General features: G+C 40.3%; 1 protein-coding gene across 1 annotated transcript in view; it reads right to left on the reverse strand.

Moving 5' to 3' along the window:
- Window positions 1–18712, reverse strand: part of LOC139718828 (unconventional myosin-X-like) — a 131858-nt gene that overhangs the window by 31452 nt on the left and 81694 nt on the right. Inside the window, exons 3-4 of the mRNA XM_071630292.1 lie at window positions 7992–8284; window positions 7239–7429 (exon numbers count right to left, since the gene is read on the reverse strand). Of these exons, the coding sequence (XP_071486393.1) occupies window positions 7239–7429; window positions 7992–8284 (484 nt within the window). The remainder of the gene's footprint in view (window positions 1–7238; window positions 7430–7991; window positions 8285–18712) is intronic.

The raw sequence follows: 18712 nt of genomic DNA on the forward strand, positions 1-18712 counted from the left end.
CACACAAGTCAAACGGATTTTCTGCTCATTACCATATTGACAGATATTCTGCAATCTGCAATGATATTGGCTTTCTGTGATTAGAGGTCAAATATCAATATTCAGAATAGTGAGCACTGATGCATCATGACTGTTAGCATGACCCTGAATTCTGAACCACAGGATTATGTGCAATAATGCCATGTTTGCACATTTCCTTCTTTGCCACAGGTTTCACGAAAAAAAAAAAAAAAAAAACTTCTGCTCACAGGCACTGTTGTTGAACGAGTTGCTATTCTATAAAGATTTGCAGTGTGCTGAATCAATGGAATCCTTGAAGAGATAATGAAAATCATGATGAAAGCTTCGATGTGAAACTTAATACCCGCTACATGGTTAAAGATAGACTTTCCACTTGAAATGACAAGCATTCTAGCTTTTAATCATGACCACAGGATCATTTCTGGTCACTCATTCATGAGCTCGGAAAAATCATGCCTCTGGCAATTTATGTCTGACAAGCATTTTCTGTATGTAGCCCAGGGTGACTTCCAGTCAATCCGAAGACTTTAATTTACAAAGATGAATCCTGTTGATTAAGAAAGTGACTGTATAGCACAATACCAGAAATCTCTCATCCTTTATGATTATGCTGATCAAATGACAGTTTTAGATTTAAATGTCCAGACAAGACCATTCTTCCATTGACATACAACTGTATGAGTATCAATATGTGCCCTGTTTACCCTCAGTGTGGTAACAGGCAGTTTCTTATAACAGACAGTCTGGATTTCTAGAAGTCAGAACTGACAATAATCAAAGCTGAATACGCAGACAATATGAATGCCGAAAAGAAAGAATAATAGATTTCTCCTGAAAATGGAGCAGAGCTATTGTTGGTTCCGTGCACAATTGTGCCAGACCTTCTATTTCTTTTATTTCCTTTCCCTTTTTCTTTGATTTTTGGTATCTTCAATGCCAAAGGGAATCACGAACTGTTCACTTGGTTGTCATGGGCTCTTGTGCGCGTGTGTGAGTGTGCGTGTGCGTGTGCATGTTCATGTGCATGTGTGTGTGTGTGTGTGTGTGTGTGTGTGTGTGTGTGTTTATTTCTACTTCTCTGGCTACTGGCATGCTGCAGCGAGTTGGTGTAGCAATTAGTTCATTCATAAAAGCATGAGCAATCGTGCGTGTCCATATATTCCACCCACAATCATGGGTTCGTTACATCTGTTTGGATGTGCATGCATCTGAAATTTGTCCTCTCTTGTCATTCCGTGTTTCTCTAGACATTTCCGTCTCCCCTTATATGAATGATCATGATATGCAATAGAACAAAAACCACATCAGTCCGCAATTATCAGGGGTACTTGAGACTGAAAGTGCTCATTTGTGGCAACATTATCTACTCTGCATAGAAATGCTGAGGGGCATGAATAAGAAATTCTTCACAATGATAAAACCCACCAGCAAGAGAACCACAAAATTATGGTAAATAATGGAAAAACTACACTAGCTGCATCACTAATATCATTCATAAAAATCACCAGCATAACAAAGTTTCTTTTTGTCATCTCTCTCTCTCTCTGCCAAAGATAACATTTTAATAACTTTTTGATATGCTACTGATATACTCGAAGATGATGTTCAACAACTTCTATAGTTTTTAAAAAAAAAAGTTATTTCCACAATATTACATTGCAGCTTTTGTTCCTATTTTTTGTCACATCTTTGCTCAAATGTGAGAAATAAAACAAATAAAAAGAAAGATAAAGTAAATCAAATGAAAGAGACCGGTTGGGATTCATTACACGATGACGTCAAGAAAGCTGCCTGTATGTAGATAGATCTGAATGCACAAAGATTTAGAAATGCTGGGCTAAATACAGGAACTTTAGCTTTCAAGCTTATGAAAACACTGCAGATCCAGCAACAATTTATATTGACTAGTAATCCTGTGTGATCGATGACAAGAGTCCAACTGTATTTACACAGGCCAGACGACTGATTACAGTCCAATTAGAGTTTGACAGGTTGGCAAATCATCATGTAATACTTGTCATATCTGCTTATCTAAACCTTTTCAGTATTCAAGTTGAACAAACAAAAATTCACTTCAATTATGAAATAGCAGTTCATTTGGTTCATTATGGTATCTACTTGTATGCTCATTGAACCTCCATACCATTTTTCAAAGTATCTTTACATTTCATTTATTTTCATTTTCAACAAAGAGTATCAATATACAAAACATAGTAGCATGACAACAAGCAATATATACATATTCTACAAACATCAAAATGTGATACAGACACAAAACATATAACTGTGAAAACTATCAATTTCTGCATTATTTCATATTGCCATATCTTGCTCAATGCCATCATGCAAACTCTACACAATTTTCCATACATGGACACCACAGAAGCGTTCATATCATTCACAGTGAATGAGATTCTTTTGCACGTCGCAAATCCATTCACTTGGACCCGCAGGACACGGCCTGGCTGTGCAAGCAGCAGGCAATATCCATTGCCGCTATACAAATTCTATTTTCTGGGTCACTGGTGTATTTTTACCGAGCCCTTCAAAACCTCGGTGCAACACACCTGTAAATGAGGAGTACAAACATCAAGGTTTACTCTATTTAGTTTCATTTCATTTTATTCTGGAGGTTGGGGGGGGGGGGGGGGGGAGAAGGGAGGGGTGTAAGGGTTGGTCCAAAGGGGCATATCCGTAGTGCTCCCAGGATACTCTGCGATGCTGGAAGGACCATCAACATCAAGTCGGGGTTAATTTCCTGGCGACGGAGAGAGGAGCGTGCACACCGAGCGGGCACGAGTTATTGAACTGGAGGGCCAATCACGGCGCCCGGGTAATTAACACCGACACTCAAGCGTGCGCTTTGTGCTGCGTGGCCCAAGACGCACAAGAGATTGGGTCCCACGATAACAATCGAACGTGACCTTTCCCGCATTTAATACTCAGTGCCGTGTCGAGCGAAGTAATCAAGTTGCGGAAAACCGAGCCCATCATCCACGGAAAAGCCGTTGATCAGGTACCTATGATAACAGACATCAAGGTGGAAACCAACGGGAGATGCTTCTGCTCATCTTCAGAGCAATGCATCGTGGGAAATGAAATCATCCCAAACGCTCCAAAAGCCATTCCCTCGACAAAATTTAATATCGCAGACAGGGGCTTGCCTTCCGCAATGGAGTCACAATGCCAACTGTCATAACTTCCTGAGGGCACGGTTTTCTTTTCGCATCCATTTTAGCGCTTCTCCTCGTGCTGTCTCGTCTACTGGTGAATCAATTGGAGCTGTCGGAAGCGGGACATGCTATTGATTCTACAAGTCTCACACAAATATTGACTGCCTTTACCCGAGAGTGGCTTTATTACTGTTCGGAATCCTCCTGTGTTTCGGCCGCACTCTGTTTGCGGTGGGCCTCTGGAAGGTTTGGGTCCATTTCGCATGCTCCGTCAACTTTGCCAAAGACTCATTAGGCATACTAATTTGGCAAAATTGCCCTGCAAGAAGCCGGAGAGAAGAACTTTTTAAAACTAAGTTTTTGTCAATCCCTTGCAGGCGGACTGATGGTACATACCATATCCAAACTTGAAATGTATGCATGTACCCCTGGAAGATATCAGATTTCACGGTTTCTGATGCTCTGTTGAATGCAAGCAGTTCATGTGTTTTACATTTATGCTTCAGATACACCCCATCTAGCTCTGAATAATGTCCACCTATTGTGATCTTTCTATCAAAGCTGTCATTGTGTACAGATCAAATTGGTAGAAATTATGGGACCATCAGCATGAAGACTGTTCTCACAAGATTTATCACAAATAATTCTTCTCACAAGATTTATCACAAATAATTCTTCTCACAAGATTTATCACAAATAATTTTCTAAAAGTCGGGCCTAAGTTTACACGACCAAAACAGCTTTTGCTTCTCTTTGATGTGTTGTTCACCCTCATGCAAATCAAGAACTTTATGAGACAGCTTTTTATCATTCATGAATAGATTACAGCAGATATACCTTACATTAATAGAGATTAAAGAAAGTAACCAATTTTCAGGCCACAATAATTTGTAGAATATCATTTCAGGTTACTATAGTTTTGCACATTTGCATGCCTGCCACAATTTTCTTTTCCCAGCCAGTAAAATATCTCATCACTTAGATCACCCACAAAAATCTTATCGTGAACAACTAAGACACTAAATCAACAGTTATAGTTAGCCTAAAGTTTGCAGATTTGGTGAGTGAAGTGCTCACCAACACTCCACCATGCAAATGATTGGAAAATACTACATGATCCACAATATACTCAAAACCCTGTATAAGACTTTAGGATTCAGTGATGGTGTACAGAACAATCCATGATGGTTACAACTTTAAATGCACAGCATTAACCCGTTGAGGACAAGCTGATTTTGCTACGATATGTATTTCCCATAGACACCTACCCAAGTATACTCGGGACTAGTCTTCAACAGGTTAATGTCCAGTGCGTATGAGGCACATGAGAGCCTTACACTCAACAAATGTCAACGACACAGGTTCATTTGACACAGGCAAACATACACTCACACACTCACTTGTAAAGAAAATAAAGATGTAGCAAATACAGCACAAAAGATGTAGCAAATACATTCTGTGCTGCTTGCATTGAAAATGTTTGTGCATCTCTGTCAATATTTTTCCTGCATTGCCCCCAGATATGATCACTTTCCAAGGACAAGTGAGTGGTGAGGGGGGAAAAAACAGAAGATTGGCATACGTGTCAAAATCCGTGCCCAGAGGGTGTCGGGAGCTGTCTTCATTTACCGCAAATTGATTAGAATATCAAGCCGGCACGCATGCCCATGCACTGTACATACCGCAGCCCCACGGTACCAATTTTTTCTTCAATTCAATATGGCAGCTTGGGCGAATGTCGATATTTCACAAACTGTTTACCATGAGGCAGCAGTGTGACAGCTAGTGCATGCAGCCAGCAACAGAATATCAAAGCTTTAAACCCTGAACAAGATTTGACAGTTCTTATTTGACAACTCAGTGCAAACATTTTACAGAGGCACGGATCCAAATATTTACAGATTTCATAAATTCAGCAAGGGTTTTCATAAACCTGAATGGAAGTTGAAACTTCTGCTTGTTCTGCACAACACAGAAACATCTCCATGCTTTCGTGTCCATGGAACCGCTGTGGGGGGGGGGGGGGGGGGGGGGGGGGGGGCACCTCATTACAAGTACTTCACCATATCTCCCACAGAAGTCTACTGGTACGTCCACTACGTTACAAGGATGGTGCAGTTTCAGTTGAAAAGGGGCTCCAGGTTTCCAACGTTTTTTTTATGATGATTTTTGAGATAATTAAAACTTCCTATGAAATATCGAAGAGCATATAATTCTAAGAGGAACTCAAAAATTACTTGATGAAAATTGGTTTTGAATTGGATGAGATATCCAAAACAAAGTGATCCTAATAAAAGATGGAACACACCTTTTATTAGGATCATTTTGTTTTACTTTGTTTTTGGATATCTCCGCCATTTCAAAACTGATTTTCATCAAATAAACTTTGAAGTACTCTTAGAATTGTATGCTCTTCAAATTTTATAAAGTGGTTTCGAAGTATCTCACAAAAATGAAAGATAAAAGCTCAATCCTCACCACGTCCAATACCATACCATCCCTTAAATACCAGCAATTCATCCAGAGGGACAAGAATTGTTGTACATGATCATTCATTAAAATCATTTAAACTAAAACTTCTACTGCACCTACATATATACTATTTAGCATAGGCCTATAAGCTCCAAAAGCTATTACCTTGAAAACATCAAGCATCCCAACAAGCACTGCTAACACAGCACTGTAATTACACTGAAATGGTCATTTGCAATGCAGTAGAAGCACATAATGACAACCATTAACTATACTTATGTACTACAGCTACATACTCTAGACATCTAAAAAAAAGAAGAAGAAAAATCTTCCTTGACCCCTCATTTGTAAGCCTTTTTTTGGGGGGGGGGGGGTAGGTCTAATTTTATCTCAAAACTTTTTTTCCCATTATCTCTATTGTACCTCTAAAAAAAAAACTTATGATGAAAACCAAGGTGCAGAAGGAAACACATTTGATAGTTTCAGAAAAACGCTATCTTTGACCTTCTAATCCTCTACAGAAACCTGGTACTATCAAGGTGGAGAAACGAGGAAAACAACAAATCAAGTCTTTGGCAACAAAAAGTTACGTCAATGCCAAGAGGCAGACATCAAGAGCTGTGTCAGGTGGACAACTATACGACTGCCCCGGATATTCTGGCCATTTTGAAGAGCACAATTGGGTCTCACTCCGAAAGACTATGCCGAAATCGAGCGCGCTGGGCACAATGGGTCGGAAAGGGGAAACTAGATGCTCGGTGCCGAGAGCCTCTTACCGAGTGCCTCCTCCTCCTCCTCCCCTTCAGCTCGTTGCGAAATGATTGAATTCAAGATTCCACGACACTGCCATCGCAGAGCTTTAATGAAAGGCCCCCCTTAAACACTGCGCCGGACCGACACAACATTACACCCGCTCAACGTGTAGAGTGTCAGTAATGTCCTATTCATGGGTAAGGCAGGCACACTCAAAAATTGAGGTCACGACCTAATGTTTCTCCTGGGCTGTTTCTAACTTCTCCCCTCCTCCCCCCCCCCCCCCCCCCACCACCACTCTCATCCCCACTAACTTGGAATGGAGTTCTTGGATGTTAGATGGTGGTTTTCAGCTGGTACTTTTTGATTTTCGATGACAAACGGAGCTGGCTTTTCCAAAGCACTTGCTTCACTTCACACAGGGCTCAACACTAAAATCTTTTAATTTGAAATTTTGGTGGCTCGAATAAGAAGGAAATATAAAAGCTCCTTTTTGATTCCAGCTGCAAGATTGGGCTACCAAAAGATAACCTTTTTGGAAATTTGGGGGGCCCACATCAATTTCTAGTGGCCCAGGGCTACTGCGTCAAAGCAAAATCTTCACGCATGAAGCTGCACTCTGAAAACGGAAGAAGAAATGTTGAGTCCTGTTCACATGTGATTATAAAACCCTGTAATATCTAAAGATACCATGAAGAGGTAGAAGAATGTATACACACACTGTCTTTGTGAATGTATCTGTATTTCTACAGAGAGCCAAAATATCTTTTAATAGGAGTGTGCACGTTTAGGACTGGGTGTGGTTCAGTGGACACTCACCTGAGGATGACAGCCTGTGGTCGCTGGTTCTCCACCAGCTGAGAGTGAACATGCTGGACCAGTCTCTGGAGGTGGGTGTGGTCGTTGGTGTTGTAGTGGTGGTGGGGGCCGGCCTGGCCACACTCTAGGAGGCGGTCCTGCGTTGGGCCCCTCTGGGGGTTCAGTGCAAGAAGGATGGGTCCTAGTCTGGTCTGAATTGATTGAATAAGACCACAGAATGAAAGATTCAACAAAATTCTCAGTACAATTTGAGGCAGACTGGCTGATTTTGTCAAAATCTAATGCACTGAGTCCTAGATACACCTTCCGCAGCACAAAAATCCTACATAAAATGAACACATGATTAACACTTATTCTTCAAGAAATATAATGCATCATCTCTTTTTCCTTAAGCTAAGTAATGATCTTAAAACATAATCATGAAATCTAATCAAAATTATATCGCACTCTAAATCTCATCACAGGAGATATTCTCACAGCCTTTCCTCATTTGGTAGCTGCTTGTCTTTGGACTTTGAACTATTTCTTCTGCTTGCAAATCTGGTCCTGGAAAACATACAAAATGAAATCAGCACATTGGTACTACAAGTTAGACAGGTGAAGGGGTACCTACTTACTCACAAGTTTAACCCTTTAACTCTTTAAGACCTTAATCCTTTGTGTGCCTTGACTGCTGATTGGCTCAAGAAACTCTACAGCATTGTACACACTGTCCAAAGTCCATGGCACACAGAAGGCTTAAACATCACCTACCATGCATTCTCCACACTGCCATCGCTTCTGGAGCACATGGCACACACCCTCCTCCCCAGCCGGCTGGGGCAGCCTCACCAGGTCGTCCAGCCGCCCGTAGAGGTCCGCGGTCACCCTGGAGGTCATCTGGGAGGAGGAGGAGGAGGAGATGGACACCGACGGGCAGGAGCAGGAGCAGGATGCAGAGGTGGACGAGGGCGGGACAGTGGAAGAGGAAGAAGCGGTGGAAGATGCAGAAGAAAATGATGATGCAGCCGAGGCGCTATCAGCCACGTTGTCGCTGTATCCTGAATCTGTGAGGGCAAAGAGGAACACCAATCAAGACATTCAATTGGACCGCAGGTTAACTTTAGTCTTAACGCGTTGAGGACGAGTCCCAAGTATACTCGGGCAAGTGTCTATGGGAAATGCGTGTTGTAGCAAAATCAGGATGTCCCCAATGGGTTAATCTGTCAGGGCAAGAAAATGCAAATTAATGAAATGTATTTAACCTCTGACATATTAAAGACCCCATAGTGTGGGGAGACATGGATGGTCTGATCGAATCAATAGTCATTCACTGCCCACCAGGGTACATTAGAAAACCACAAGTAGTGCCCATCAGCAAATATATGTGTATCGAAGTGTACACTCATCGGTAATGGTCCATCCCAGTCGAGATTCTTTGGCTGTGTATATACTTACATAGAGATCAGCGATACTGTGACACACATATAAACACATAAAGAAAGAAGGACACTGCCAATGTATGTTATACAGTATCCAATAATATTTATTACAACAGTAAGAGCAATATGGACTGAGTCGCAGTAGAGTTTAGCAAGTGAAGATATGAACTCATTATTACTCTCTGACTGAAAGACAATGTATTAAAAAGTAATTAAAAGTATCAAAAAGTAAGATTAAGAGGCTCCCAGACCCTTTACCAGTGAACTACCAGAGTAAAAATGATGGATGAAGTATTCCAAATGACATAACACAAATATTATTTTCCTCCCCTGTCCCGCATTCAGTTCCCAGGACACTACTCAAAACAATATATCGATGGTGGGGTGACAAAACCTCGTATCTCAATATTTGGTGAAAATGAGTTTTCTTCATTATATTGAAGCTAGGAACCATAACTATGTAATTCCCAATCCTTATATGCCCATCTGCAAAAATATGGTCACAAATGATAAATAAAAGTTGGCTGTTTCCATTGACTTACATGTTGTGGCAGCCATGTTTTTTAGCTCTCCTGAACATTTGACATTTTTGAGATACGAGGTTTTGTCACCCCACCAACAATATATGTTTTATCTCTTTTTAGCCACTTATGAGAGTCCCTCTCTTTCTCTCTCTCTCTCTTTCTGTCTTACACCAAGCAATCATTCTCTGTGTATTGTCAACTATGGGTTGTACAGTATAGCAATTACATTAACTTTCCCACATATAATACCACATCATTGTTCAGCACACACTTATGAATTGGTTTCTCTTGAAATATATCTCTGATATAGCTCTCATTTACCCATCCTCAATTTATTATTTCATTACCGGTACTTCTATCTCAAAATTATCTTTAACTGTCTTTGTGTTTCCATCTACATGAGACAAAAATTAACCCATAAGTATGCTTGAGAAAAATATGCACATGCCGACGTGTATACATTATTACCTACATATACAAACACAGAGAAACACACAATGTTTGTGTCAGCTGCAATATTGTCTTTAAAGTACAGTGAATATCAAACGTTGCTGTCAACACGAATGCCATGTATTAATCCGTTGAGGACGGGCTGATTTTGCTACAACACGCATTTCCCATAGACCCCTGCCCGAGTATACTCGGGACTCGTCCTCAACGGGTTTATAAGCATTGTAAGTCTCTCTCTCCCTTTCTCTCTATCTCTCACACTATCTATCTATATCCATCCATCTATCTACCTATCTATCTCTTTTATATATAGCTTGCATATCTTACAGTCTCCATCTTTACCAAATCTCTCCCTCCACATCTCCATACATCTTCTTTCTGTTTAATTGCGTCGGCAGCCTCCCTGTCATCATAATCTGTCAGGATCAGCAAAAACCTACCAAACAGAAGAGAGTCGCCTGTGACATCCAATCAAGAAATCTAACGGTGGGTTTCCTCCCCGCAACCAGGCAACCAGGCATGAACGCATGGTCATTGACCCCTCATAAGATAGTCTCCCCCAAGGAGTTGTAAAATAAAATTGAGGTGATGGAATACACCTAAAGGTGGTGATGCTGGGATGTAGGTGCACGCTAATCCATTTTAACAAGCCAGCAAAATATGGGCTAAACAGGACATCACTCCAAGATACGTCCTTTGAAAGTGGTATCCTCCAGAGTGATGCGGCTCTGACATTGCCGAAAGTCAAAAGCCTTGTTAATGATGAATGCAATTGAGAGCAGAGATGCGAGAAAACATCAGGTTCGTGCTACTACACCAAAAGCTCTCAGCCAGCTAGAGAATGGATGAAGTGTTAATTCCAATAACAGCCTGGCTTCCAGAAGGGAAAAGCGAGTAAGAAAACACACTCTTTGATCTCTAGTAAGACTACTAGTAGCTGTGATGCGGGGCAAATGCATAATTGATTAACTACTCGCTGGAATCAACAGATGAACAGATGAATGGCAGAGGCAATTGCTAGAATAAGCTTTAAATAGCAGTTCCGTGCTCTCTCTCTCTCTCTCTCTCTTTCTTTCTGTTTCCAACTTTCTTTGCATCTTTTCATAAACATGTAAAACAGCTACAATCATTACAGGCAGGATGTGGACTCTGCATGAAGTATATTCAGTCTCTTAAGCATGTAGGAACATGTGTCTGTAAAGCTAATCTTTGGTTTCATCTTATAGACTGATGGCTGACATCTAATGCATGTCATGCACATAATATTTCCACATGCATTCACATGTTACACAGGTGCATGTAGGTATATAATAAGTTTGTATGTTTGTCAGATGACTGTATGTGTGTCTCTAACATCTACTTGTGTTTGTACATTTGTTTGTGTGTGTGACAGAGAGGGACAGCTTCTATTGCTGGTTTTGTAAAGCATACTGAAGTCAGACATCTGCTGGAGACTCAAATCGCTTTGATGTGATTTACTGGCAAATACAATTTCATCCAAATTCAACCACATAATCACAGCTGATACACTTCAAATTGAAACTTCCACTTTATAAATGCATTTTCCTGAAATGAAAATCCAATTTGCCTTTGCTCTGTTGCAGCTTTGTGAAATCATCCAACCGGCACATCTCAGCAAACTTGATGATAATGAGCACAAAGATCTCTCAGATGACATCTTTAGTCGATATCAATTCAGGTGAATCGGGTCCGAGGGGCAACCTACACTCATTTTTGTAGATCAGGTTGCTAGCTAATGACTTCCATCTCTTTATCATCAATTGAATGCAATTGAAAAGTCTGTCTCCTGCACTAATGACTATGTCTCCAATCAAAACCTGAAAGGAATCATCTAGTACATCTACAACTGAATTGTAATTGACTGAAGACATTTCTAACAAAGAGGAAATTGTGCACAAAGAGAATGTAAATAAACTTGGTGTTTAAAGCCGTTCAGAGCTCTTTTTTCTCTCAAAGTTCAAAACAAACTTAGAAAGAAACTAAAGAAAAAAGATTGTATGTAGATATAGGTCGTGAGTCATAAAAAAGAAATGAGGAATATCAAGTAAACCTGGATGATTTACAGAAAAACATGCCCTTGTGAATATCATCAAATTTCTCAAAAAGACAAAATTGTACCCATTGGCTCAGAGTATCCATTTTGATCACTGTTGCATGTCACATTTCAACCACTGTCATGAAGATTTAAACTCGATGTTCACACAATGAAATCAACGATGACCTCACAAAAGAAATAATGGTAAGCAATTGGTTGGTGTATATATTTCAGACATTACTCTCCTGCAATCATAACTCTTGCCACTTCCCTACTCCTAAAGCGATACGCCGGAATCTCCTCCGGCCTTTCTGTCCATCATTCTCCACATTCCTGGCAGTCTGTTCAATGAGCATGAGGAATTCAACCGAAACACGCCACAGTGACACAGCTGAGGACATAGGATGCCTTACCGAAAGCAAAATAGCTTGCATATATATATATATCTGTATATACCAGTGATTCTTGCTCTGAAACAGAAAAGGAACTGCATCAGCAATGGTAACATGGATTACAAGCTGGGCAGCCATAAAAAGGTAAGGCTACCTTTCAAAGCATGAGCTATCAAAATCAAAGAGACAAAAAAAAAAAAAAAAAAAGAGACCCAAACACAGGGGGCTTCTTCACCAGAGTGGATCGGACCGGTTGGAGCTGCAGATTAGCTGGACATATGAGATCCCAATCGTCGGCCCAAATCAACCTGAACCCCAAACCCCAACCGTTCGTTCCTGCAGGCAGACGTAGAAGTGCGGGTGTGACGAAAATTGAGTGTACATAGAGGCACACCAAGTGCGGAGGACGAATCAGGAAAAGTCCCGTCGTCACAGAGCGCCTGGGCGTGTTAGGGAGAAACAATGGTTGTCTGCGCTATTCACAAAACTCTGACTAATCCCAAACAGATTGAATTCTATCAAATGCTGACACAATTTATCCCCTTCCCTTTCTCTTGCCTCTATCAGCTGACAGTTTTTGCAATCATGATATTTCTTCTCTTTTTTGCACCTCAGAAGACAATGGAATGCAATTTGATTGATAAAAAATTAACTCTGTGAGCGAATACCAAATAAAGACATTCAGTTCATTGTCATGAATGAAGAGTGTATTGCAAATACGGCTACATGATGACTCTTAGAAGAAAACTCGCAAAAATTGACAAACTTTTTTTTCTCTTTCCAATGCACAGCTCTTTAAAAAAGTTACAATAAGCCATTCCTCTCATAATGGAGCAGTGCCAGTTTTTGTAACTGTGAAACATTTTGTTGCCAATGTCTCAGGTTACATGCCAACTTTTAAAAACTGACCCTGTTTTCATACCAGAATTACTGTGTTATAGAAGCAATACAAAACATTGTTCCTGGGTTGTTGTTTTTTTGTGAAAACATGACAGCAATACATCTTGTATATCTTTGAGTGAGACATACACATCAAACTTTACTAAATCTCTCTCTCTCTCTTTCAGCATCTTCACTAAACATTACCGGAAACATTTTATTTTCTTTTTTTCGAGAATACCATTTTAATGGACTGATGTAGCATTCTGAAAGAAAAAAAAAGTAATAATATTACAAGAAGATAGATCATATGCCATGCTGCAGTCATGGCTGACCATGTTACAAAAAAAAAAAAAAACATGAATACGATAGATGTCTCACTCACTGTTTGGTATGGTTGCATTTGCAAAGTTTTGTCATGTCAGTGCTCATTTGAATTTGGCTGCTGACTGAAGTGGTTCCACATGTTCATGATATACAAGCAATCCTCCAGACCTATTGCAGATGTGAAAGAAATACTGACTCTCTTCTCTCGCACCTGCGGTGGCACTTAAAAAGAGAAGGTGTCATTCCCGTCTTTTACCGAAAATGTGTCGCCACCTTTCCGGCGCTAAAGCGACACTTTGATACGGCGATAAAAGACACCTTCTCTCCGAAGGACTGAAAAATGCATTATCCAGCACCTATTCAAACCATCTCCTCAAGGTCAGTCAATGTCCTACCACTCCATTGATGCAGTCTTTCCCCCGTCTCCTTAACACAGAGTCACGCCAAAGGGGGACACAGAGAGAGCCAGAGAAGTCAGACCTTGCTCCTTACAAAGAATTGCTGACGAGCATGAAACCTTCCCAGGTAAAAGGCAAGACAAAACTAAACAAGCTCATTTTTCATCATTATCGTTCTTCCCCTCTCCCTACAATGAACAATGAGCACTAGCTACGTCCACTTGACAGATCTCCAATTTGCCAATCAAAATGGGGGCAAATGAAGAAAGTGTAAAGTTAGACTGGAGGCAGGAGTTGATCACTTCTATTTAACGTGTATGTATCCCTCTCCCTACATCTTAATAAATGCAGTGCAAAATCCTGCATTTCATGATCTTCGAAATCATCACAGACGATGCTCCCTGAAACAACAACCCAAGACAAGACGACCTGTCAGAGACTCAATGAAAGAACAGAAATTTAATCCTTCAAAAATCAGATCCTGCATGAGCATGCTTCACAACAGTATTTATGAAGAGAGCCTCTATGCATGTCACATATATATAAATTTATGTATATATATATATATATATACAGCTGTATACGTATATATACATATATATATATATATATATATATATATATATATATACATATATATATGTGGGTGTGTGCATATACATATGAATATGATCAATCTTCTCTCTGCAGCTTGATAATGATAGCCCTTAAATTTGCATATTTACTAAATATTGATAAATCTATAATCCCATTTCATCTCAAACTACTGCTAAACAATGATACTCTAATAGGGGGATGAAGAATGGATGGGGAAAAGACCTGCACACTACCGTAAAATAAGAAACACATGCGGCATGAATCTTTCCAGCAATTAGAGCTGACAGCCTTTTTCTAAGCATAAAACTTGCACAAATTACTACTGGCATTCAATACATTTTGTAGACAATAACTTTTGAGTGCATTTTACTTTGTGAATCTTGGCTCCTCGTTGAATTTGGAAAAGTTTCATGCACGCGACGATTTCTGGCTTTACAGTTTATACAGTGCTCATTACAACACTAAGTAGCCAATCACACAGTAACTTTTAACTCACCTCCACTCCATGATAAATAGATGGGATTGATCCACTGAAGTTTTGTGCTGTGTGGTTGGAAAGTTGCCAACATTATCATAAACCCCAGTAATACAAGACCAATAACGGGGAAAAGTAGTAGCATGAGTGACTACCGATCGACTGATCGATGCTTCGGCTCTCGGTCGGCAACAGGTGGGAGGGAAAATGTGTCCCAAAATGATCTCAAAACCAACGTGGCAGTCCTATAAGAAGGGTTTCTCTGGTAGCAACTGGACAGATGCAACGGTGAGTAATGAATGGGCTACCTGACATCACTGGATCCGCATCTATTACCACTCAGTTGGTGGAGGTGTACTGGGGTTTCCACCTCCTGTGATATTACTCACCCCTGATGTCCAATGTGACAAAGAATAATAGGAATTGGTATGACAACTATAGGGCATACATGGCTTCCATCAAGGGGGGGGGGGGGGGACCAAGAGACCGATTAGTCAGCTGTGGACAAAGGGACAAACAGTGAGCGGGGGGAAAAGAGAACAATAGTATGTTGACCTTCCTCAGCCCACTGGCATGGCTGGAATTATAAAACAAACTCTTGACTTTGTCGTTGGGATTTGGACAGATTTACACTGTGATGACCATTTACATGTTTGGGTTGATGAGCACGCAGGGCGCCTTTCACACAGCTTCAAACTCTCCCGCATCCTTTCTGTCTTGGAACTGGCACGAAAAACTGCATTGTGTGCTTTCATCATGGTCCTTTTCTTAGAATCAGCGAAATTGTGGTGGTGGTGAGCAGGTCATCAATTTTATAATAGCTCATACAATTTAGCAAAAGCTTGTTGTACACTGAATTCACCGCAACAGGTCAAATGGAGTCAAAAGCGCCAGAGCATCAGACTATTTTCAGAGAAATGAAGCAAAATGGCCTTGTAGTAAGTAACAGATAATTGAAAATATCTTTATATTTTATCTGCTCTGCATTGCAAATACGAAAAGAACAATTTGGTTTTGTTGTCTGAAATGTGAATAGATTTGAAAAAAGAAAATCATAGCAATGGTGCATTCATGAGATGTGATCTAATCAGTCAGCAGTCAATTCCAGCTAACTAAATAACTATAAGACAGCAGAATAAATGAACTCTTCATTACTCATGAAACTAATATAACCAAATTGTGCAGCTCCTACCAATAGGCAGGAATCTCATTCAATCATAAAAGCATTCAAATACATGATTTTTGTACAAACACACACATACATTACATACATTTTGTTTCTCTCTCTCTCTGTCACTCACAGACACTTAGACAGACATCTGGACATACTTTCAAGCACACACACGAACACATATAAACAAGCCCTTATACACATGGTACATGTATATATTCAAATACACACACAAGCAGGTGTGCACGAAAATGCAGTGATTGGATAATAAAGGTAGCATTGAGCAATTAGTGGTTGATCTAGGACTAGGACTCAATCACCCAATTTGGAGATTAGCCCAGGCATCCCATCTTTTGTCGGTCAGTTGATTGTTCCCTCTTGCAGATGACCATTTGAGAATGAATGGTCAGTACAGAGAGAATGCTAACCACTGAACTCTACCAGATTGAAGCTCAGCATCTGTTTGGGTGGAGGGGGGGGGGGGGGGATGGGAGAAGTATCTGCCCAAAAGTTGACCGCAGTTGATGTATCTGGACAACTTTTGAAATTGATGGGAGCAGGAGATAGTTAGATGAAAAGAGATATAAAATGGGTAGGCATACATAAGAGGTTTTATATGGATAGACTGATAAAAAAGATGGATGGATAGGCAGATGAATGGACAGAGAGATTCAGATTACTTGGTGGCTAAATGGATGGATGGATGGACAACTATAAAGACAAAGATATGGATGGATAGACAGACATATTTTTACTCGCATAGATAGGAATATAGGATAATAGCTTAAAAGCATGGTAAATAGATGAATACTTACAACAGTATTAAGTTTATATAGGCTGACAGATGTAACAGATAGATACACAGAAATGTAGAATAAACGGGACAGCAACATAGCCTAAAAACGTCTTGGATGTATGGACAGAAACACTGATAAATGGGCAGAGAAAAGGATTGCTCCATTTGATAGACAGATGGATATATTATTTTAAAAAGAAATGACCAGATAGAAATATGTAATATTATGAAAATACTACAAAGTAGATGATACGTTATTTACCACAGCTACTCTTGTCATGTGAGTACCATAGGATCATTATGCAGGATTACTCACGATGATCCCATGAAACGGTATTGAAGGAAACAGCAGATGGTTAATGGTTAACTCATGAAATGTGAATAGTGTGGTGATACTTTGGCAGAATATTCTCCCTCCAACCCCCATAGCTATCTTTTCTTTATAGACAGCATGTGATTTTTCATCAAGGCTCCTCGGGGAACTTTGAATGCTAGTGTGAAAGCACCCATTGTTTGGAAGAGCAGTCGAGCATCCCAGAAAGCGGCATGTGACAATCGGCATCTGAAGTAGGCGGTCAGTTATGTTTGCGATGGACATTGGTCACTCTGTAAACAGAGTAAATGTGCTTCTTCGCATTGAGCCGTGACTCTTTAATCCCTGCCAATTAACCACAGCAACCTTAATTACCACCACAGCCCTGATTTGAGGATCGGTCCACGACTTGCTCTTCAGTTTGCTTATCAAATATGGTGGCAGGCCTCACAGACTACAAGTGTGAAAAGCATTTCTGGTAAAACAAATGATTTGATGAAAGTCGTGTCTTGACACAAGGTAATGGAATGCTAGACACACGAGGAACATGGTCCACTCAGAGCTCAACAAATAGAGATGTTCCACAGAAACACAAACCACAGAAAGTCTTTCGAGAGAATCCCTTCTGCCCATCAATATGCATAAGACCTTTCTCCAATTTATATATCTTCTTGTTTACAAATCATCCTCATCAACTGTGAGGGAAAAGTCAAGTGCTGAAATCATCAAAAAGTAATTCAAATACCTGGAATGTCACATTAGACATTATATCAAAACAGTCTAAACAGAATTGTGAATCTTTCTGGTTGTGCAATTTCATCACTACTTCATGAGAATGGTACATGTACTTCTCTTTGAGTGAGTCTGCCATAATAGTCAGGTATTCACCCAAATCAAAACATCCAAATTCAAAGCCAAATTTTATTTACCTTGTAAGTTTTTACTGAATACAAAGTCACCTATAAAACGACCACCCATGAGAGAATGTCTTCTTCAAATAAAACGACCAATGAGGACAGCTTAAATGTACAAGACATCATAATAGTGTGTATTACATTGCAGAACATAAAATAACAAATTCTGTTACTTCCCATGATGATGCCATTGACATTCATATTGAAAAAAAAGAATAGAGTGGAAGTTGGTAAACTTTCTTGAATGTAAACATGCCAAATGTGGCAACTTCAATCCTAAGAGATGCCTTCGTAGAGTCCCCCCCCCCCCCCCCTTCATATCACTACAGCAAAACTGTCAAGACATGAAAGGGCAATGCTGCTATGTCCCACCCCTCCTCCACCAACCATCTGGCTCTCCCATCCCTCGACCTCCCCTCATCATCTGAGTCATGAACGCTGATGTGCATCCTGGTCCCTAATGGACTCCCTGTCTCTCATCCACATACGACCCCTAGCTCTACCTTTCCCAATCTCTTTAATCCATCCACATTCTGTCTGACACTTTGAAGAACTGGTCTCAGATTGTGTTCTGTCAGATATGAATTGGAATCTGCTGCATCTCCGTGCTGCCGCGCCCTCCCAGATTGGGGCGAGGGAGACAGGGGAGCGAGGGGAGCAAGGAAGGATGGTACTGGAATACCTTACTTGAGTTTAGGCTGGATAATTCTGGCTTTTTTTATTTCCTTGTGTCACTCCAATATAAACAGTAATGACCTTTT

Source organism: Diadema antillarum, unplaced genomic scaffold (genome assembly GCF_040938485.1).
Source record: "Diadema antillarum isolate AM-2024a unplaced genomic scaffold, OU_Dant_1.0 scf00000100, whole genome shotgun sequence".
Lineage (NCBI taxonomy): Eukaryota > Metazoa > Echinodermata > Echinoidea > Diadematoida > Diadematidae > Diadema > Diadema antillarum.